At 43.9% G+C, this 23,254-nt stretch overlaps 1 protein-coding gene across 3 annotated transcripts in view; it reads right to left on the reverse strand.

Moving 5' to 3' along the window:
- The window catches only part of ALK (ALK receptor tyrosine kinase), a 574,962-nt gene that overhangs the window by 6,061 nt on the left and 545,647 nt on the right, over positions 1-23,254 (reverse strand). For all 3 annotated transcript variants that reach the window (XM_083604448.1, XM_083604449.1, XM_083604450.1), the window contains 8 exons: positions 15,621-15,711; positions 14,837-14,901; positions 13,867-13,996; positions 6,823-6,920; positions 5,013-5,105; positions 3,471-3,572; positions 2,837-2,971; positions 1,243-1,333 (listed from right to left, as the gene is read on the reverse strand). In XM_083604448.1, coding sequence (XP_083460574.1) covers positions 1,243-1,333; positions 2,837-2,971; positions 3,471-3,572; positions 5,013-5,105; positions 6,823-6,920; positions 13,867-13,996; positions 14,837-14,901; positions 15,621-15,711 — 805 coding nt within the window. The remainder of the gene's footprint in view (positions 1-1,242; positions 1,334-2,836; positions 2,972-3,470; positions 3,573-5,012; positions 5,106-6,822; positions 6,921-13,866; positions 13,997-14,836; positions 14,902-15,620; positions 15,712-23,254) is intronic.

Genomic DNA, 23,254 nt, shown 5'->3' on the forward strand with positions numbered 1-23,254 from the left:
GGTTATAAATATTAAATGAGCGCAATATTTCTTCATGCATCTGATCCTGGGATGTATTCCTTCAATGGTATTCTAAAGAAGTGTGGATTTACTGGACAACACTAATGGCCAAGAGATCGGTTTTGAAAGCACTGAAGGCTTTGCTGCCCCTGGATTTGCTGCAATAAATCACAGAGCAGTGTCAGCTGGATGTGCGTAGAAAGGATAGATCAGAAGGATAGGAAGAGCACCAGCAGTGAGGATCATGGGGCACTTGCTATTGCCACAACAATGCAGCAGGCACACAGTTTATTTGGCCACCTGCTGTTGCTGTTGCTCCATCTTGCTGTTGCTGCCTATTCAGCTACCCTCTAAGCATGCAGACAGTAACCAGAACGAGGAGGCAGAAGAACACAGCCTCTTCCCCTTGCCTTCCTTGCACTCTCTCCTTCTGGATGATCATGTGGATTGGACCCAGAAGAAGAGGGCAAGCAAATGGGCACTGTAGATAGTGACAAAAAGGAGATGCTGTCCCACCAGTTTGGTCATTGGACCTGCTGGCACATGGCTTTCCTTTTCCTTTCCCTCTAGTGGGGAAAGAGAGCAAGCAGATGAGCCTGGAGCAGTTAATGCGTGGTTTCTTGCTGCCATGCACTTTGCACAGAGTAGAGCAAGATCCCCTGAGAGCAACGGGACTTGAGATCATTCCACCACTCTCAAAGGGAATTGCACGGGGGAGAGCAAGGACATGTCACCAAGTCCCATGTGCCAGCCAAGCCAGGTTTTGGATGTCTGGAAGACCCAAAAGGAAATAAAAAAAATTATTATCAGAGCTGAAGCCCTCAGGCTCCTTGTAGCAAGGACTGCAGCTTTTGAAATGGATTCATGATCTGATCCAATTCAGAATCTACCTGGATCAAATCAGGTGAGGAGTCCGCTTTGCAATCCAACCTATGGATCCACACACCCATCCCTAATCACTATCACACCCTGCCTCAAGGCAAGTTCTGAAAGGAACAAGGGCTTGTTTTCTGGCTGGGCACTTCGCATTTGATCCATAATGACTCCCAGATATAGCTTGCATTGCAACTGAATTCACTTCTTCAGCTGGTCTGGGGAACGGGTTGGACAAGAGTCAGAGACATTGGCACCAGGTTGTGCTCTGGTTGTCTTGGCTCGCCCATTGTTTCTTTTCCATGTGCCCCTTCTGGCATTTCTTACAGGAAACAGCATAAAATAATTGCCCTGAGAAGTTATAGATACCTGAGTGCAGTATTCAATCCTCTCCAATATTATGGCAAAGTTTGGCCGGTCTTCGGGCTGGTGTTGCCAGCATTGTGTCATTATTCGATACCTGCAGTGGGAGCAGAAGACCAAATGGTGAATGGCAGGAGAGTGGGTTAGGATGCTGTCTTATTTATTATACAGAATCAAACCGACTGGTCTAGTAGCTCAGTATTCTTGACACTGACAGGTAACAGCTCTTCAGGCTTTCAAGCAACAGTCCTTTCTGTAGATGACGGGGCTTGAATCTGCAAGCCCTCTCATGCAAGACATGCACTCAGCCACTGAGCTATGGCCCTTCCCAGGCTAAGGGACTGAGGCAAACAAGACTAAGCTGCTATAGGGCACTCCTGGCCACAGAGGACACTATTGTGAGTTAGCAGTGGGACAGGCATTGCTAAACATAGAATATCTGAAGCTGGTGTTTTCTCAATGATTATTTTATCCCTCTATAAAATCAAAAGTAACATTGGGAGGAGGGGGCTTAGTTCATAAATGGAGTTCTGATTGTGTCCCTTGGACTAACATAGCTGAAATTTGGCTGAACTTTGTTCAAATGAGCTATACCAAAAATGAGCTAAAAGTGCTTGAGATGGAGCAGGTTACCTATTAGCTTGTTACTCAAATACAGTGGTACCTCAGGTTACATACACTTCAGGTTACGTACGCTTCAGGTTACAGACTCCGCTAACCCAGAAATAGTGCTTCTGGTTAAGAACTTTGCTTCAGGATGAGAACAGAAATTGTGTTCCAGTGGCGTGGCGGCAGCAGGAGGCCCCATTAGCTAAAGTGGTGCTTCAGGTTAAGAACAGTTTCAGGTTAAGTACGGACCTCCGGAACGAATTAAGTACTTAACCCGAGGTACCACTGTAATGCCCACCTACATAAGGGGGAAACACAGCAGGGACCTTGATGATTCATTTCCTGGAAGCATCAGGACATATATTGTTATGTGAATTAAATTTAATTTGAGGCTCTTAGGCCATTTGTAAGAGAAGCGAAGGTGAAGACTCCTGAATTATTACAAGAGGATGAGGACTCTGAACAAAGCATCAGCTGGTAGTTAGTACCCACCAAAATGGCAGTGACTGCAGAGTTAAACCATTGCAGCTAATGAAAGAATTTATCCTACAGATAAATAGTGAAGCAAACTTTTATGAGGCTAATGGCACCATCCATGAAAAAGAGGGACATATCAGAGGCTTGGGGGGACTTCAGGGTTTGCAGAACTCTCCCACTCTCCAAAACAATCATCAGGGGAAAAAACTGAGAAGCATGGTCAGTGGTTATAGAATGCTGGTGGTTTGTTGTGGGTTGTGGTGTGCAAGATGGAATACTGGGATGGGGGGTGGTAGGGTGCAATGAAATGGCACATCCTGGAAAACAACTTGGCTGGCTGAAACTCTGAATATGCTGCTCTGCAGCATTTCGTTGCAGGTTCCAGTCGTTATAGCAGATTGGTGAAATATATGATACTGGAAAACAATCTTTGCAGAGTAAACAGGATGAGAAGAGATGCCAGAACATGACAAGCTGAACCCATGGAGCAAGCAGATCCTTAAAAGTTTCCTACACAGGGCCGGGGCAGTTTTTGGGTGGATCCATCCTTCCTCCACTTGTTACGAACTCCAAGACCTCCTGGTTACTTTTGCTGGGATAGGGCATATATCCGAGAGAGAATATTTCCCACAGCAACACTCCAAATGACCTGGACACAAAAGAGAGAGAACTATGGTCACGGATAGATACACTGAAAACTACGCAGATATACTTGGATTGGGGCCAGGATTGGGGCAAAAAGCCTGTCATGTGGTACACCCATGCACGACTGATTTTGTTGACTGCGAAATCCTTCTGCAGCATCAGAGTTATTATGCTGTCCCTTCTTTCCATGTAGTATCAGAAGTCTGAGGTCACATGAGAAGAGTTTGCAACACGTCGTGATTACCGTCTAAGTGCTTCAATTCCTGGGAAGGGTAATGCTGGCATTGGAAACGAGTCATGATATGGTGTCCTTCCATATGACTTATGATGCTACTTAGCACTGCAGGAAAGAGCTACCCTACATGGCTAAATGTAACATCGGAAGGATCCTTGTGTTTTTGAAGAAAGGACATAGGTTGCTGCAGAAGAAAGGTGGTTGCTACATTTAACCAACTGGCAGCAGGTGGCTTGAAAAATGGATGGAAAATATGGAGCAGGCTCACCAGGTATCTGTTTTGGACGTAAATATCCCTTCCATAAAGGCCTCAGGGGGCATCCACTTGACAGGGAGCATTGCACACCCTCCTTTTCTATAGTAACTGGCTCTGTTGAGAAAGCGGGGTGGAATTTAGAAGATGAAATCAGACATGAGTGCACAGTCGTGACCATTGAAGGCTGACCCTCATTGTTCTGGAATTGACTGACTGGGTGAACTTCTATGCCACTTCTCCACAACGAGCTATGCTCAAAGTGGCTTACAGAAAACATTTAAAACATCTAAACATATGAATTACAGAGCATGGCAGTAAATTAAAAAATGACCAGCATCCAACAATTTAACAAACACAGAATTAATTCAATATTTACAAAAAAAAATCTCAACAATCTAGGTTTAAATACAAGGCACAAAACTAGAGTTAACTGACATTTAAGTTTCTGATACCAGTCCTTCCTGCACTCCAAGGAGCCTGGCTTAAATACAGTTCAGAGGGCAGGAATTTTCTCACCAGGCTAAATGACATACAGTTAGCTCCCATATCCTTTCTCCAGAGGAGGCTGGCAACAGCAAAAGGCAGTGATGGTCAGTCTCTATCCCATCCACCTGGAAGCACTAAGTGCTGATGCAGGGATGTGGGGGGTAAGGTGATCCCACAAGTAAACTGGTTCCCACCCCGTTTTAAAAAGGCAGTGCTCCCCCCCAAAAAAAATGTTTAGAGGTACTCTTTTTCCTACTTGTATTAAAATACTGCGCCTCAGTGACGCCAAGCTTAGATTCACAAAATGTTTAGGGGTATGCATACCTCTGTGTCCCTCCAGAAAAAAATCCCTGTATAAAGGTGTGAACTGTTCAAACCTTATGCCACATTTTTACTATAGCGAATAATGTTCTTAAACAGCTAAGTTAAGTAAAAGGCCAAAGGGTAAGTCATCTGTCCAAACTGTTGAGTGGCCCTTCATTGCGTCATGTGATGAAGCAGTTCTCCAGCCTGACATTAGAGGGCACTGTGAGTGTTGATTTTCAGATGAGATGTAAGCAGAAGTCCTGACCACACACACAGTCATTAAAGTCTTCCTGGCACTTTCTGTAACTGCAGAATCATTAATCCCAACTGCCCTGGATAAATTCCAGGTTGGGTAATTACATTTTCCTGACCTTTCCCCCTCTTTTATATGCTGTAAACTAGAGAGATTTACTAATGACGCTGACATAGAGACTGAAAGTGACGGGGTCAACACCAAGGAGTATAAAACAGAACACAAGAGTGGAGGGGAAGAAAGGGAGAAATGGTAGCGTGGCTGAGGATGCATTCACAACAGAATGCAGGATGATGGACTCTGAACGTGAACAGCGGAAGTTTGGGTTAGTCCCCAGTGTCACAGCAAATGCTAATACTGTCTGCAAGTTAGGATCTGGAAACATTACAAGTCCCCTGACCAGGGAAAAAATATAAGATCCTGCAAAGAAGTTAAGCCACATAAACCAACCCCTTTTTATGGAGTAGGCTTCCCCTCGATGGGGCTAATAATAAGCTGCATTCTCTTACCTGTATATGTCCCGGGCCATCCCAAAATCTCCAATTTTAGCTATTCTCCCAGGGCCTTTACATGTAAGGAGGCAATTTCGAGCAGCGATGTCTCTAAGAAACAAAAAGGAAAGGAGAAAAAGCATGTGAAACTCTGCCCTTGGAGGAGCAACGGCTCAACTCATTGGAAAAACTAAGGACAAAACTAATTGACTATTGAACATTTTCATTCTTCTTATTTTTTTTGAGAAAACCAGTACGGGAGACTCAGCAGCACAAGATTTAAAGCTCCACAAATCACTCCAGTTGATGAATTTGAGAGCCAGTGGGGCTAGCTTTAAAGCACACCCCCACCCCCACACATACACACCCACCAGTAGTGCATCACCATCATCATCATCATCATCAATTTATTAGTTCTACCCCACCCATCTGGCCAAGCTTCCACAGCCACTCTGGGCAGCTTTCAACAGAACATTAAAAACAGAATAATACGTCTAACATTAAAAAACTTCACTAAACAGGGCTGCCTTCAGATGTCTTCTGAAAGTCAGAAAGTAGTTTATTTCCTTGACATCTGATGGGAGGGCGTTCCACAGGGCAGGTGCCACTACTGAGAAGGCCCTCTGCTTGGTTCCCTGTCACCTCACTTCTCAAAGTGAGGGAGCTGCCTAAAGGCCCTCGGAGCTAAGACCCTGGTCTTAATGGTCTGATGGGGGACACGCAGACACCTTTAGACAACCATGTATATTGCTCCTTTTGTGAAGCACACAACTAACATTTCTCGTCTCTCCCTCTCTCTCTACCCCCCCCGCCATCAGAGGAATCCCTCTGCTCACTTCTGCTGGCTCAGCCACCGTCACTCCACCAGTGCAGACCTCCCCTTTCTGCCTGTTGGTGGTACCTCTGCCAGCAGAGCCTGATGGATACCACTGACCGAGGCATCCCAAGGGCCGGGAGGGGCTGACCCAGCCCAGGGTCTGCTGCATCCCAAGCCAGCATTGGCCAGCACTGGGTCTGATCCAGGCCCGATTGCCACACAAGCCTGAAGCTAGCACAAGGATCGGGTGCCCAATCTGCCTGCCCCCCCTTCTGCCATGCGAGTGTCCAGGCTGTGGATGCAGTGGTAGCTCCACTGCTTTGCAGAGCCTGAAGACTAACTTGGGAGTAAGCATCTTTTGTATGCAGAGAAGGACAATGTGTTTTTAAAACGAACACCTGTAACCATGCCCTTGCCTGGCCCACTTATGTTCCCTGATTCTGTTTTAAAAAGAATGTAAGCATCAGCCCTAGTGACCCCCAATGTCCCCATATTAGCACAGGTCTGGTGCTGGTCTCTATCATCCACTGCTCTCCGTGGGGGCATTTGGTCAACTCCTTGGAATTGGACCCCACCTGCACCTCTTTGACTTTAGCTGCACCACTGACCCCAGAAGCTGAAGTAGAAGGAATGGCTTTGACCTTTCTTCTCCGCCAACTGGTTTAAACACACACAGACACACAGAGCCCACCGTGGCTGGGCTCTACCCTCCCACCTTGGCTGAACAGCGAGATAAGAGCTACAGTTATTCAAACAGTGCTGGAAATGCCATATATGAAAATGCTTTCGAAAGCTTGTTATGCTGCAGCGAAAATATAATACCTAATTTGCTCCTCAAACTTCCCTTTTATATATATATATAAAATGCTCTGAACCTCTAGGGGGCAGTAGTGCACAACCATCCTCGCCTGTTTCCTGCTCCTATTCTCCCGTTAGTCCTTTTGCAAGCTAAGTCAGTCACACAGGGCGTTTGGAAGTGGTCCCTCAGCAACAAATGCTTCTGCTACTTACCTGTGAATGAAGTGATTTTCTTCCAGATATTGACAGCCGCAAGCAATGTCGCGAGCCACATGTAGCAAGTCCAGCATGCCTAGAGAAGAGGGGTGGCTCTAAAGAAATAATGCAAAGTATGACGCTTCAGAGGATTATCTTCAAAACCTGATCACTTTAAGCAAAGAGCTGCATGGCTACAATAATACGTGTTGAATCTGTTTCCTAACCCTTTTGGAAACTCCAGTTTGCATTTATTTTAAAGGCACACATTGAAGCTCGCATTGTTGCAAAGATAGTGCTGCTTTTTCAATAGTTGGAGCATGATCACACTGCCCTCAGCACCTCCACAGACCATCCTCTTGTGTCCTGGGCACCCATTTAACACCCATTTAAACCTTTTCTCCACCATCCCTCACCATCTGCAACCTGCATGAAAAGCATTTTTAAAGAGGGAAATTATCCTAATTGAGACAATTCATATCAAATGTACTAATAATGGCACTATCTGGAACTAAGCGTGAAAGTGAATGAGGGCTGCTATTCTCCAATTCTGCTTCTGGGCATCTTACAGGCATCTGTTTGGCCTTTGTATGAACAGGATGTTGGACTAGATGTAAGGATGTCAGAGAATTCTGACAAAAAGTTTCACATGTTTGTCTATGGCCAGCAATAGAAATCAGTCAAGTGAATACGATCAGTATTCAATCACATAGTTTGTGCTTAAATCAGCAAACATGACTTTTCATCACTGTTTTGATGTTTCCTTTACATTGAAATGAATGTGAGTTGCATAAAGTATGTAGAATAGTGGGCAGCAAGTATTGGGTGGAAACCAAATTCCAGTGGAACAGAAACAGCACTGATTGTGGTGAAGACAGGCCAGAACAGAAACTGCTGTCCAACTAAGATGGCCTCTGGCCTGTTTCAGCAGGACTTTTCTTGTTTTGTAAATTGGTGAGAGGGAGATTTGAAGTACATATTGTCTTCTAATCTGCGTTTATGTCCAGGAGAGAGGGACCGCACTGATTACAGCAAAAATCAGGTAAGACAGGCTTCCGAGAACCTAATCCCAATCTAGTGCAGCAGCAGAGATATGTTGTATAGGCACTTCTGTAAGAAGTCAGAAAGCTTTGTGCCAAACATTGGCTTTCCCTTCAAGAGTGTTTGAGAGGGAAATTCTATAGCAGAAAGTTGTAACAATCTCCAGCTTCGTCCAACTATTGATACCCAAGAAAAGCAAAATACGAACAGATGTGGCACAACACTCCTGTCATAAGCACCCTCTTTTGCTCTTCTTCCTTACCTGCCCTACTCTTTGAGATTGGAGAGAGCAGCATCCATGGACCTGTGTAAATCTTTGTGCTGTCCCTTCGTGGATCTCTGTGCAATCTTGGTACAACAGACCCAGGTGATGACATTAGGATTGCCCTCGCCAGGTAGGCAAGGCTACTGCTAAGTTTTATGTAAAACTCTTAGTTGAAGAAGAAAAGCTCCTCTGCTGCCTTTTATTTGGTCTCCGCTAAAGTAGAGGCTCTTCTTTTGCCAAGGGCAATTTAACAGGGTAATTTGTTTGAGACGTGAAGCGTTTGGGCCCATTTTGTACAGAGATGCAGAGAACTGGAGTAGCCTTGAAATGCCAAGGAAATTCACTTTGCAGCTCCTTGCTGCTCTTGCTCCACAGATGAAGGGATGATGCAGCCAGCTGGAAACTGTGTGGTTGTGGCTCGGAGGGAGGGAAGGGCTGGGAGCATTAAAGCAACGCATCCCCTTGTTAGGTCAAACCTTCCGAAAGGTGACCGCAAAACAAACTGACTCCATTGTTCAGCATAATCACTGCTTTGAGCAACATGCTGCAGGACACAAAGAAGGGAAATTACTGCTTATCTACCAAAAACCTCTCCTGATTGCTTTTCTATGTGAAAAACCCTTGAGCAGAGAAGTCTTTTAACACCTTAGGAGTTTGTTATGTTCAGAGTATTTGCACATTTCAATTTCAAGAATCTGGACAGCTTTGGGTCCCTGCCTTTATCAGTCTTATGTCATTATTGGAGAAATAATGACCTTCCAACGGAGAATTTTCTGAATTAAGGTGAAATGCAAGTGAAGGAAATCATATTCAATGAGTATAAAATATAATAAAACATAAAATAAAATAAAATACAGTCTTAGCAGACTATGTCGATTCAGATTGCTGGTGCAAGTTTACACAGTCAAAGAAGTCTCTCTTATCTGTATTCCACAAGGGTCTGTGTTTGTATTAAAACCCACATGGATGCACATTTTTCCTGCCAGAGCTTTGAGGTCTCATTTATTTCTCCAAAGATCCTGTCATGTGTTTGTTTTTTTCCTAGTTTCCTCCATGGTGCTTGCTTTTGTACATTATAGTAGGAACTGCTGTGGTCTGACTTACCCGATCATATTTGTGTTAAGAGAGTCAATGCAGTGCTCTATGACTAGCCGCCACTCTTTGTAGCTCAGGTTGGCTAATGCTACGTTCTGTCACTATGTGTGGCCCTGTTTCCTGCCACGTGTTTAGCTGTAAGGACTCATGCTGCACTGCGTTGTGACCCGCAACAACCAACAATACAAAGCATCTTGCACTCCTATCTAGAGAGCATGGACGTTTAAAAATGACATCTACAGGCCTGCTTCTCAATCCAAGAAACCAACCACAGAAAAACAGTCACATATTGATTGTGTAAACTCACTATGAATAATTCTAGAGGGATAACTGTGTTAGTTTGCTGCAGAAAACACATTGTGGTTTTTTTCTTGCGTGGGAAGGGATTGGACAAGGTGACCTATGAGCCCACTTTCAACTCTGATTCTATGGCCCTGTTTTCATGTAACATTAAACCACAGTTTATCACTACATGGATGAGTGTTGGACTCTCATGTTTCTACCTTCCCTTCTTCTGCCCAGGAGGGCTTCTGCCGAGTTTAGTTTTGCTGTCAAAGAATCTTCGTCTAGTGTTACGTACAAGCCAGGAATCCTGGTTTACAACAAACAATAGTTGATAAACAAGCCAACTTCAAGCTACAGAAGAGAGGAGAACTAGCCCCGCTGTACATCGGGGAGGGCTGTGTGGAGAGAGTCTCTTCCTTTAAATTCCTAGGAGTTTATCTCAGTGAAGACCTTACTTGGAGAATAAATACAACCCAGGTGGTTAAGAAAGCCCAACAGAAACTCCATCTCCTCAGAGTATTGCGGAAGAACGATGGCAATCAACATCTGATGATCTCCTTCTACCGGTCAACAATAGAAAGTGTCCTTTCATACTGCATCACGGTGTGGTACGCTGGTTTGACATCATCTGATAGGAAGTGCCTACAGAAGGTGGTGAATACAGCACAATATATTATGGGCTGTCCCGTGAATCCGCTGGATGACATCGCAGAAGAATGTTGCCTCAGAGGAGAGTAAGGAAAATTCTCAGGGATGATTCACACCCTGGCCGGCACTTTCTTAATCTCCTGCCCTCGGGCAGAAGATATAGAAGCATGATTAGTCACACCAACAGGGTAAAGAACAGCTTCTATCCATGGGCTGTTAGGCTGCTGAATGAGAAGATAACAACAGGGCAACTGACTTTCGGGTTTGGTGTGTGTGTGTCAGTAAATGAGGGGAATTAAGACTAAGAGAGCTGAGTGGGGGCTGCTCATGTAATCTCACTGGATACAAGTTGTACAAGTGACAATAAAATATTTCAATTATTTAACTAACTGTTGCAAACCAGGATTCCTGATTCTTCTGGCCATGTAGGAGGTGGAACACACAAGCCCCATGCTTTGCTCAGGCCTATGGAGGCTCATCACCATCTCGCTAGCTGCTAAATCATACTGTAAAGTTTTATGCAGATGTCACCAACAAGTCCTTGAAAGCTAGCGCATTTGTTGAGCCACAAGCTTTTGTGAGCCAGATCTCTCTTTTTCAGATGCGCGAAGTATCATTGTCAGTTGTTATGCGGACCATGAAAGCTCATTTTGAGCAGCCACAGGAATAGCTTTGAGTAGCCAAATGTTAAAAAGCAGAATATTGGGTGACATTTTGTACTCGGTGTTGGAAACAAGTGTTGAAACTACATCAAATATAATACTGTAATCATTCAGAAGAAAAAAATTAAAATATTATACACAGCTTTGATTCCCTATGGTGTGCATTGGTTGACTTAATCTGAGGTGGCTAATTTTGCTGGTGGCACCAATTATTCAGGGTGGTAAAAACAAAACAAAAAGGGATTGCTAGTAGATTAAAAAGGATGTCTCTAAAGTGAGTGAATGGGGATTAAAATGGCAAATGCAAGCAAGTGCAAAGTGATACATGCTGGGGCGAAAAATATACATTAATTGAGATAAATAACTGGCAGGGAGAGAGGGCTCATGGAGAATAGCTCAGTGACAAGGTTGACCCAATATGCAGCAGCTGTCAAAAATGGCTGAATTTCATGTTCAGGACTGTTAAGAGTGGGATTGAAAATAATATTTCCAATATCATAATGCCTTTTTACAAATCTAAAAAATGACCACATTTGGGGTACCTTGTTCAATTCTGTTGCTGCACCTCAAAAATGATATTGTGCAACTGGGAAAAGTGCAAACAAAGCAAGCAGATTGAGGAAAGGTTCCAATATTTGGGGTGTTTTGTTTTGTTTTTAAAAATGTGAGTTTGTGTGGGGATGTAATACAGTTATACAAAATTGTGCTTGGTGTGGAGAAAGTGGAGACAAAGAGGTTTTCCTCCCATATAAGCACCCAAGGTCATAAAATGAAGCTGAAGATTGGGAGATCCAGGAGAGGTAAAAAGAAGTAATTCTTCAAATAGTGCAAAGTTGAACTACAGAATTTGCTTCCACAAGATGTAATGATGGCAGCCACCAACTTTAAAGGAATTTTTAAAAATTGATGGAGGATATGTGTGTGTGCTACAAATGGTGGCTATATTACATCATGCACAGGAGAGAGCTATTGTGCTCAGGTCCGGCTTGGAAGCTTAGCAAAGCAGAATGCTGAACTAGACAGCATTCATCTGATCAGGCTAGCCTCTTCTTATATTCTTCAGTTCCTTTAAATCAGCTTTTATTTAAAACAGATTGTGTCTTTAAAAATAATAATAATAATTTCAGCTTCCCTAAAGTTGGGTGCTATGTGAGTTTATTACACACTGGATCTGTTCTGACATGACAGTCACTATTTAGCAGTGGCTGCAATTTCTCTGCATGACAGGAGAAAAAGCAATTATACGAAGTTATCTTTTTCATGAAGTCGGCGCTGGTCAGTAATGGGAAGACTCTCTAGTAATTTGAAAAACACGTTTTAAAATGAAAGAACTACGTATGCTGATACCTGAGTGTCATTACCGGGGAACCCAAGGGAATGAGACTCACTGGGGTCAACACAGCAGACAGGCATTTCTGAACATACATTGCTTTCACAGCACTATTATTTCTGCTTTGAGTCAGTTTCTACTGAACAACAGCTTACAGTCTGCTATCAGCAGCTAGCAGGACACCAAGGAGAGGTTGTGCCGATTGGAAACGCAGGAGAGCTGCCAAGTTCCTTCGGGCTAGCTGGAAGGTGAAGTACAGAATACCCCTACACTGACATGCTCTCACCCTGTGTCACAGAACATGTTTCTGATATGCAGCTGACCTCAGCCTGCTAAGTGCTGAGTCTGCATAAACATGTTTTCAGTCACAACCACAATGTATCTGTGCCATTGTCCTGCATAAAAGTATATACCTAGCTAAGCAGAGATTTTTAATGCACCTCAACCTGTCTTTTTGCTAACAAGCAGGGCGTCGCTTATCAGCTTCACATACCAGAAAGGCGAAGTTGCCTTGAAGAGACTAGAAGCTCCAAACTGACCGCTTCATGTAACAGACTACCAAAAATGCAACATTTTGCATGAGACAGAAGAAGAGTGAATTTATAAACTATCTGATGCCATGGTACAGATTGTAGACAGAGTGTATTTTTTGTAAACCAATTAGAAGTGAACATGAGGAGTCCACAAGCTGTACACACATTCTGTTATCCAATCATGTCGCTGAAAGGGATCATTCACGAGCTAAACATGTAAACAGAATGTTATAAAAGTTTCTTGAATTTTGTATCCAGGGTCCAGAATTTGGAGAATTCCACTGGATCATTTATTCTTAATGCAGTCTGCAATAAATGTGAACTCTTTCCATGACGCTGCTGTCTTTCTTTGGCCAAAGGGAACCGGCATATTTCCAGACCACCTTTATAGGGTAACAATGCTATTAGCATCCTCAAACAAAGACTCAGACTTCTTGATGCCCTTTTCAAACAGTTCCTTCCTGTAACACCAGTTCCTTGTTCAATATTTCTAGCAAGAATTCTATTCTCAAAATTATGCAGCAGCACTCCAAAAAATGAATGTGTAAATGTTATTTATTCATGATTGAGAAAGAGTGCTATATACCTTGAAAACTTGCAAATTTTGAAACAGAAGGAACAGCCTGATCCAAGAGATCATCTGTACCTTTCATCCAATCCAGAACTGAGAAACAGGTAGAGTAACAACTGCAGCTTTATTATGCTGATATTTAGAATGGTGGTAGATTCTCTCTTAATGCAGACTCCCCTACGTTCAAGTGAAACAGAAGATCACTTCAAAGATCTCGCTAGGAGTGCCAGCTTGGCCCCGTGACCGTGGGTGCCTGGGGCCATGGGTGCCATGCAGCATGCATGGCCCTGGCACCAAAATTTGTGGGTGCCCAGCCCCTTCATGGGGAATTTTGTGGATGATTGGGCACCAGGGAGTTGGCACCTATGGATCCTGGTGCAAGCTGGTTGCATGGTGAAGTGTTGCTCAGCTACCCCATCAGCACAAGACCTGCTTCGTGTTCATATATCTCCCCTAACAGTTCTAAAGTTCAAGAAAGGGTGGGAGAGGAAGAGCCACAAAACCCCCACAAAGATTCTTTTAAAGGAAGCAGTTGAGATATGTGAAGAAAATTAGGCTACATTTAACCAAGGGAGACCTACTCGGAGACAAGGGCCTCAGATCCCAGCGTTAAGCAACTGTTTCCTCCTTACCGGCCTAGGCCGTGTCTCCCTCAGGAAAGATTTCAAGTCTCCTCCAGCCATGAGTTCCAGCAGAATAAAGCGTGGCAGAGCCTGCAAGCTCACCCCAATGCAGCGCACAATATTCTGATGGTTGAACTTGCTGAAAAGGAGATGAAGAAACAGCTTTTAAATCAAACAGGAAATACTTGCTGGGCAGATTTGAGATCCTGATAGCTTCAGTTATTGGTCTAGTCCAGGCATCCCCAAACTCGGCCCTCCAGATATTTTGGGACTACAACTTCCATCATCCCTAGCTAACAGGACCTGTGGTAAAGGGTGATGGGAATTGTAGTCCCAAAACATCTGGAGGGCCGAGTTTGGGGATGCATTTGCTTTGGAAAATGTTATTCCTTTCGAAGTGGTGTCATTCTTGTAAAACAAGATACTTAGAAAGCTGATGCGAATTTTAACCTCTTTTAATATTGTAACTTTCTTTTAATATTGTAACTTTCTGAAATTACTTGCTGTAATTTTTTTCTTGATTTTCTTCTTTTATCTTTTTGTAAACCGCTTTGTTTGTTTGTTTGTTTGTTTACAGTCAAGCATGTATAAATTTTATGAACTAAATAAACATACTGGCCAAAGAGACATTGTGGGAGAATCTTGTTCCTGCTATAAATTCACTGGTTAGGCAACCCAGTCAGATGGCTAGGGTACAAACAAAACAACAACAGCAATTCCTAGGCAAGGCCCTCTGTCTCTCAGCTTCAGTCCCACCTCAGGTAGTTTGGGGGTAATAATGCTGGCCTACCTTAAAAAGTTGTTGTAAGAAATACAACAAGAAAATGTCTTTTAACCACTTTGAACACTCTTAAAGCATTATATAAATGTTATGTATTCTTGAGATGATTTTCACCTGCATAAAAGCAGTCCAACAATCCCCCCCTGCTTTTAATTCTGCTGAGGTTGAAAGGCCATTGATCAACTTGAATTAACACACCTGATTATTAGAGCTTCCATGAGGAAATCCAGCTCGTCTTGCTCTGAACAAACCTCTGGCAAAGTCTAGACAAGAAAGAAGGAAGGAAGAGGAGAAACGTGAACAAACTGTCTTTCTCATGGACCTGCACGGACCTATTATAGACTCCATTCCTCTCACAAGGAAATTTTACAGTTGCTGCCTTTCTTATCGACAGAGGCACTCTGTATTTAAGAGCTGTAAAACAAGCAGAAACCTGTTTTCCCATCCCTCTGTCTCCAAGCAAGAAAAAAACTCCAGTTGTCTGTTGATGGAACCACCCACAATAACGACAGTAAACCTAGAAAGCATCAGAATGCAGAAGGGGAAGGGGCTGGAAGGCAACAGGAAATCATGCTATTGCTTAGAGCAGGCATGGCCAAACTGGCCCTCCAGATGTTTTGGAACTACAATTCCCATCATCCCTGACCACTGGTCCTGTTAGCTAGGGATGATGGAAGTTGTAGTCCCAAAAGATCTGGAGGGCCAAGTTTGGCCATGCCCGGCTTAGAGGATCCTTTCTAGCACCCAGAGATTCTTCAACTAACTGGAGTTTTTAAAGATGTGCCTGGGAATTAAAAATCTACCATTGTGTTGAACTAAAAGTGATAATGATTTCTGAAGAGACATTCTAGATTTTTCAGTTTCCCCAACCTGCCATAATCAGGAGAAACCAAGATAGTGAACTCAGACATGCTGCTTTCATTTGATGAAATATGGCAGCTAACCAACACCACGGACACTCGTCACTCGTTTTTCCACTTACTTTTACAGCCACTTGCAAGGGACTGGGGTCGCTGGGGATCCCAACCACCTGACCTTCGTACACCTCCCCAAAGGCTCCATGGCCTAAACCCCTAGACAAATCAGAAAAGGGAAGGAGGATTAAAATACCACACATATCTCAATATGTCAATTTCATGCAAAACGGAGAAAGGTTAGGCCTACGTAAATCCCTTGAATGCACACTGTGAAATGTTCATTTAGTGGAAATTCATTTAGGGAAAGAGAAAAAAGTTCTGCACCCTAGATGTTTTGTGTTGCTCATGCCTGCTTCCCACTTTATGGCATGTTACAAACTGGTTACATGGAGTACTGTTAATGTAATGTTACCATTGGCACTAGTAGACACTCCGCAGAGGAACTTGTCACTAGCAACACCCTCAACTCCCTTGTTAAGTGGCACAGATGCTGATGAAATATTCAGAATTTGTATTTATGCATAAATTTGTCGTGTTCCAACACCCTGAAGTCCACCCCAGAACTAAATCACATTGTATATGTTTTCACTGTGAATTAATCATTTTTGGCTCCTAGAAAAAGGAAAGGTTTTTTTTTAAAAAAATAAAAAGAATCATCGCATAATGACACACTATACATTATGTTGACTTGCTGCTTCCAAACAACATCTCTGACCATTAGCTACTATGGCAATAAATCACCTATACTTGGCCAACACCTTAGTTACGCAAAGGCCTCATTAGTGCAATTTACCCATAAAACATTACTGCTTCAAAAACAACAACAACCCCCAAAACCACAACTATCTCTAACTATGGTATCTACTATGGCAGCTGACCACTTACACTTGAGTTATGGGAAGGTTCATTCTTCCAACAAAAAGGGAATATACTGGGCTGCCTTGACTAAGATTAAAATAGCCATGGCTTGATCAGGATTCTTTCTGTAATGAAACTGTAATGTTGTGGGCAGGATTCCTGCATTGCAGAGGGTTGGACTGGATGACCCCTGGGGTCCCATTCAACTGACTCTAAATGTAAGCAGGATGAACCGTTCCCCCCATCCCCACTGGTATAATACATTGTGCAGGGAGCAGGGAAGCAATATGGGCAAACTCCTACTTTCATATGCAGTACAGGACAAAGTGAGGGAAATTTGTAACAGCCCTGCTGGATCAGCCAAAGACCTATGCTATTCTAAGGTCCTGTTCTCAAAGTGACCAGCCAGGTACCTATGGGAAGCCAGCAAGCAGGACTTGAGCGATCTCCCCACTTGTGACTCCCAGCAAAAGGCAATAAGAGGCATTCTTCCTCTGACAGTAGAGGTAGAAGACGTCATCAGCTTCTACCACTCCCTGGACTCTGAGCCTTCTTCCCTTGGTGATTCCCCAGCTGGTTCCTCCCACCATTCCTCTCCATCCAACCAGTCCATAACACTGGTTGACTGCTTCTATTGCCCACGAGAATGAGATGAAAAGGGAACGAAGAGTTGGGTGCCACCTCAGTCCGCATCTTCAGATGATCTCATTCAACAGCTTTGAGTTGATGTTGACAAGCATGGGGGACAAGATGGAATTATTCTAGGGGGCCCAATACCACAAACGTTGCAGCCCTTTCTGGAACTGGCCATCCAGCTAAAAATTAAACCACTGCAGCATGGTGCTCCCAGTTCCCAGCCCACATAGTCCAATCAGAAGGGTTATATGGTTGATGGACTCATAAGGATAACATGGATGATGGCATCAAAGGATGCTGAATGGTCCAAAAGAATCAACAATATCACACCCCTCCATCTTTATTCTGGCATAAGTCATCTACTGGGGATATTAAGGTGGTTTGCAACTGCTGACTACAGACCGTGGCCTTAGCATGTTGGAAGTGTACAATGGGAGTAACCAATTCTGCATGGCACACCGGACTCACAGCAGAGTAATTGTGTGCCAAAGCTAAGCATGATTACTGTAGATGTTGAACAATTTTTATAAAGTGGGTTTCGGGATTAATTATTTAAAAGAATACAGAAAACGAGCAAATAAATAAATCATGCACCCTGTTAAGATAGATTTTCTCCTGTGTGCTCATTACACAAGTTTTGTGTCACTGCTCATTCCAGCCTTTGATTAATAAAAATATAAAAACGTTGTACGTGCAGCAGAGAAGCAGGCAAATCTCAGGAGGGCTTTGGGGTTCCAGAGGCAGAACACGGCCACCGGGGCTCATTGAGTTGAAGGCTCAGCGTGTTTGTATGTGGAGGTAGGTAGAGGAAGAAGAGGGGGAAAGGAGCTATCACCCAATGTCTCACATGCACAGAGAGTTGCAACTGATTGGGTATATTTGTGCAGAAAGGAAAATATTGAAAGCAGGCTTGAAACACCACAGGAAACAGCAAGAAAAATAAGCAATAAACACGAAGCACAGAACAATGCAGACAGTCTTCTCCTAGGGAAAAGACTGCATCAATAAAACAAATTTCATCTCAAAGAACATCACCAATTACTATTCTAGAAATCAACATAAAAAAGTAACTAAGAGATGGATTTTATTTTATTTTTTTGCACCTTAAGGGGCCATTAGGAGGAGATGACAGATTTCTGACAAGTGTGATGGACTGACTGTCTCAGAAGGAGGGGCCTTGCAAAACCTGTCTAGCTGAGTTTTAAAAGCCAATACTGTACACAATAGTGGAGTCATCAAATTGCCAACAGACTTGCTTAGGACTTTTCCAGGAAGCTAATTTAAAACCATAGGTAGGTTTTGCACAGGATTTTCTTTCAATAGCAATACTTGGGTCCTGGAATATTATGTTTTCCCAGCACCCAAACCATGATGAGTAAAGAAAGACAACCCCCTGCTAATTGCTCTTGCAACAGCTGGTTGCAAACCCATAATACACAGAACAACTGTCCGGGTTGGTGGTCTGATGGAAAGCAACGACGGGGAGTCTCATGCAGAGAAGCCAGGTAGAGGACAGCAACCTTATAGAATCAGCTGGAACCATACGAGCCTCTTGCTTTGCCTAATCCTTATAGGACTGATAGCAGCAATGCCTCCTGCAAGTCATCACCTGTGGTGGTGTCTCTGTAGAGACAAAAGTTCTCTTCTCCATGAAGCTTCTATGGCAGCACAGGCAATAAGAGTCAAGCAGACATGGCGTGGGAGATAGGTGGTTGCATCCCCCCTGAGTTTTTCTTTTTACCTCTGTTTTCTCATGGTCTAAAATGCACAATTCCAGCTGGGACTAGCCTGGTAAGAGCTTGGCACTTGGATCCTGCTACATTATTAGACCTTTGGTGCCTGAGTAGCAGCAGCAGCAGCAGCAGCAGTACATCTAAGCCAACAATCGTTGCTATAAATTTTATTTTTTGGCTCTTTGATGGATATTGACTGGTTCTAGTAAATGTTAGATGGCCTGTATTCTGTTCAGTTGGTAGCTTTATTTCAAGAGTGCCACAGCATGTGCTGTGACGAAGGCTGCCTCACGCTAGGGAATCTGAACCAACAATTTAGAGATTTGCCCCCTCAGACATGGGAACAAGATCCACTGCAAAGCTGTTTCTCCCCCCCCCCACCCCAAATGTGCCCTCTGTGCAGATATAATAAATTAGAAGCTGCTTCTGCGTTGTGCTTTTCAGATGCTTATAGAATCATAGAATCATAGAGTTGGAAGAGACCACAAGGGCCATCGAGTCCAACCCCCTGCCAAGCAGGAAACACCATCAGAGCACTCCTGACATATGGTTGTCAAGCCTCTGCTTAAAGACCTCCAAAGAAGGAGACTCTACCACACTCCTTGGCAGCAAATTCCACTGTCGAACAGCTCTTACTGTCAGGAAGTTCTTCCTAATGTTTAGGTGGAATCTTCTTTCTTGTAGTTTGGATCCATTGCTCCGTGTCCGCTTCTCTGGAGCAGCAGAAAACAACCTTTCTCCCTCCTCTATGTGACATCCTTTTATATATTTGAACATGGCTATTATATCACCCCTTAACCTCCTCTTCTCCAGGCTAAACATGCCCAGCTCCCTTAGCATTGTTTCCAGACCTTTGACCATTTTGGTTGCCCTCCTCTGGACACGTTCCAGTTTGTCAGTGTCCTTCTTGAACTGTGGTGCCCAGAACTGGACACAGTACTCCAGGTGAGGTCTGACCAGAGCAGAATACAGTGGCACTATTACTTCCCTTGATCTAGATGCTATACTCCTATTGATGAAGCCCAGAATTGCATGGGCTTTTTAAGCTGCCGCGTCACACTGTTGGCTCATGTCAAGTTTGTGGTCAACCAAGACTCCTAGATCCTTTTCACATGTACTGCTCTCAAGCCAGGTGTCACCCATCTTGTATTTGTGCCTCTCATTTTTTTTTGCCCAAGTGCAATACTTTACATTTCTCCCTGTTAAAGTTCATCTTGTTTGTTTTGGCCCAGTTCTCTAATCTGTCAAGGTCGTTTTGAAGTGTGATCCTGTCCTCTGGGCTGTTAGCCACCCCTCCCAGTTTGGTGTCATCTGCAAATTTGATCAGGATGCCCTTGAGTCCATCATCCAAGTCGTTGATAAAGATGTTGAATAAGACCGGGCCCAAGACAGAACCCTGTGGCACCCCACTAGTCACTCTTCTCCAGGATGAAGAGGAACCATCGATGAGCACCCTTTGGGTTCGGTCAGTCAGCCAGTTACAAATCCACTGAGTGGTAGCATAGTCAAGACCACATTTTACCAGCTTCTTTACAAGAATATCATGGGGCACCTTGTCAAATGCCTTGCTGAAATCAAGGTAGGCTACATCCACTGCGTTCCCTTCATCTACCAGGCTTGTAATTCTGTCAAAAAACGAGATCAGGTTAGTCTGACATGACTTATTTTTCAGAAATCCATGCTGACTATTGGTGATCACAGCATTCCTTTCTAGGTGCTCACAGACTGTTTGCTTAATGATCTGCTCCAGAATCTTCCCTGGTATTGATGTCAGACTGACTGGGCGGTAATTATTTGGGTCCTCTCTTTCCCCCTTTTTGAAAATAGGGACATTTGCCCTCCTCTAGTCTGCCGGGACTTCGCCTGTTCTCCAGGAATTCTCAAAGATGACTGCCAGTGGTTCTGAAATCACATCTGCCAGTTCTTTTAATACTCTTGGATGCAGTTCATCTGGCCCTGGAGACTTGAATACATCTAGACTAGCCAAGTATTCTTGTACTATCTCCTTAGTTATTCTGGGCTGTGTTTCCTCTGCTGAATCATTTGCTCCAAATTCTTCAGGTCGGGCATTGTTTTCATTATCGGAGAAGACTGAGGCAAAGAAGGCATTGAGGAGTTCAGCCCTTTCTGTGTCCCGTTTGCATTTCACCATCTTCTCCTCTGAGTGACCCCACTGTTTCTTTGTTCTTCCTTTTGCTACGAACATACCCATAAAAGCCTTTTTTGTTGCTTTTAACCTCTCTAGCAAGCCTGAGTTCATTCTGTGCTTTAGCTTTTCTGAATTTGTGTCTACACGTGCTGGCTATTTGTTTGAATTCCTCTTTGGTGGTTTCCCCCCTTTTCCATTTTTTGTACACATCCTTTTTTAATCTTAACTCAGTTAAAAGTTCTTTAGATAGCCACCCTGGCTTCTTTAGGCACCTTCCATGTTTCCGTCTCATTGGTATTGCCTGAAGTTGTGCTTTTACTATCTCCCTCTTAACAAACGCCCAGCCATCATGAACTCCCTTTCCTTTTAGTATTACTGTCCATGGGATCTCACCCAGCACTTCCCTAAGTTTTATGAAGTCGGCTTTCTTAAAGTCAAGAAATTGAGTCCTAGTATGCTTGGCTGCTCCTTTCCGCTGTATAGTAAACTTCAGAAGAGCATGATCACTCGCGCCTAATGATCCTTCCACTTCTACCCCACTAACCAGGTCATCAACATTGGTTAGGACCAGATCTAAAATGGCTGTTCCTCTTGTTGCTTCTCCCACTTTCTGGACAATGAAGTTGTCTGCAAGGCCAGTGAGGAATCTGTTTGACCTTATGCTCTTGGCTGAGTTTGACATCCAACAAATATCCGGGTAATTGAAGTCCCCCATTACTACTATCTCCCTTCCTTTTGCATGCTTGGCCATCTGTTCCAGGAAGGCATCATCTATGTCCTAAGTTTGGCTTGGGGATCTATAGTAAACTCCCACAATGAGGTCACTGTTATTCTTCTCTCCCTTAATTTTGACCCAAATGCTCTCACTTTGGCTTTGAGGTTCTAAATCTTGGATCTCTTCACAGGTATACACATCCCTGACATATAACGCCACTCCTCCTCCTTTCTTGTCTGGTCTGTTTCTCTGAAATAGATTGTATCCCTCCATTATTACATTCCAATCGTGGGACTTATCCCACAAGGTTTCAGTGATGCCTATTATGTCATATTTAGTTTGCTGTACCAAGAGCTCAAGCTCATCTTGTTTATTTCCCATGCTTTGCGCATTAGTGTACAGACATTGAAGTCCATTAATCATTCCCCCGTGTCTCTTATTTAAGGATTTTTTCCTCCCACCACTAGGTCTGTGTGCTGTTTGCTCCATTCGGTCTATGACATTTGGATGATCATCTTCATCAATTGATAGACTCCTACCTTCAGGAGCACTGTCTCCCTCCCCCACATTAGTCAGTTTAAAGCCCTCCTGATGAGGTTTCTGAGATTTTTGGCAAAAACATTCCTCCCAACCGTTGTGAGGTGCAGCCCATCGCTTGCCAGAAGTCCATCTTCAAGAAACTGCTGTCTGTGATCTAAGAATCCAAACCGTTCCTGTTTACACCATTTGCGAAGCCAGCTGTTCACTTCCACTATTTTTCCCTCTCTCCCTGGGCCACGTCGTTCAACTGGGAGGACAGATGAGATGACAATTTGTGCATTTAATTGCTTCAATTTCCTGCCCAGAGCCTCGTAATCTCTTTTGATCTTCTGGAGGCTATTGCTTGCAGTGTCATTGGTTCCCACATGAACCAAGAGGAAGGGGTATTTGTCAGTGGGTTTTATGATTCCTTGCAGTCGTTCAGTTACATCTTGGATCTTAGCCCCGGGGAGACAGCACACTTCCCGAGACATCTTGTCAGGCCCACAGATCACTGCTTCTGTTCCCCTCAGTAGGGAATCCCCTATCACCACTACACGCCTCCTCTTAGGTTTGGTCAGGGTTCTTCCGTGAGCTGTCCGTTCCAAGGTCGCCTGCACATTCCCTGAGGACTGACTTTGCTGCTCGTCTTCATATACCTGATCGACTGTAATGAGGGAGAGATCCTCAAATGGAGTCTGCTCTTCGTCTTCCATGCTAGGGGAGAGGACCTCAAAGCGATTGTGTATTTCTAAACAATCAGAGCGAACCCTGGGCCTCCTACTTCTTTGAGTCACGTTTCTCCATATATCTGGCTCCTGTGTTGGTGAACTAGCCTCCTTCTCAGGGGAGTCCCCTGTCTCCTCCTTGGTGGAGACGGTGTGCTCTGTTGCTTCCAAGAAGAGCTCCAGCTCTCTAATTCTTTGGAGCGTAGCTACACGTTCCTCCAGTTGCTGGACTTTGTCTTGTAAGAGGGCAATCAACATGCAATTGCTGCAGGTAAAGCTGCCTGCAACCTTTGGCAAGATGGCAAACATTGCGCAGGAACCGCAGGCGACTGCAGCTGTTCCCTCACCCTCCATCTTGAGA

This window comes from Podarcis filfolensis (genome assembly GCF_964270895.1).
Source record: "Podarcis filfolensis genome assembly, chromosome: 3".
NCBI classification, from domain to species: Eukaryota; Metazoa; Chordata; class Lepidosauria; order Squamata; family Lacertidae; genus Podarcis; species Podarcis filfolensis.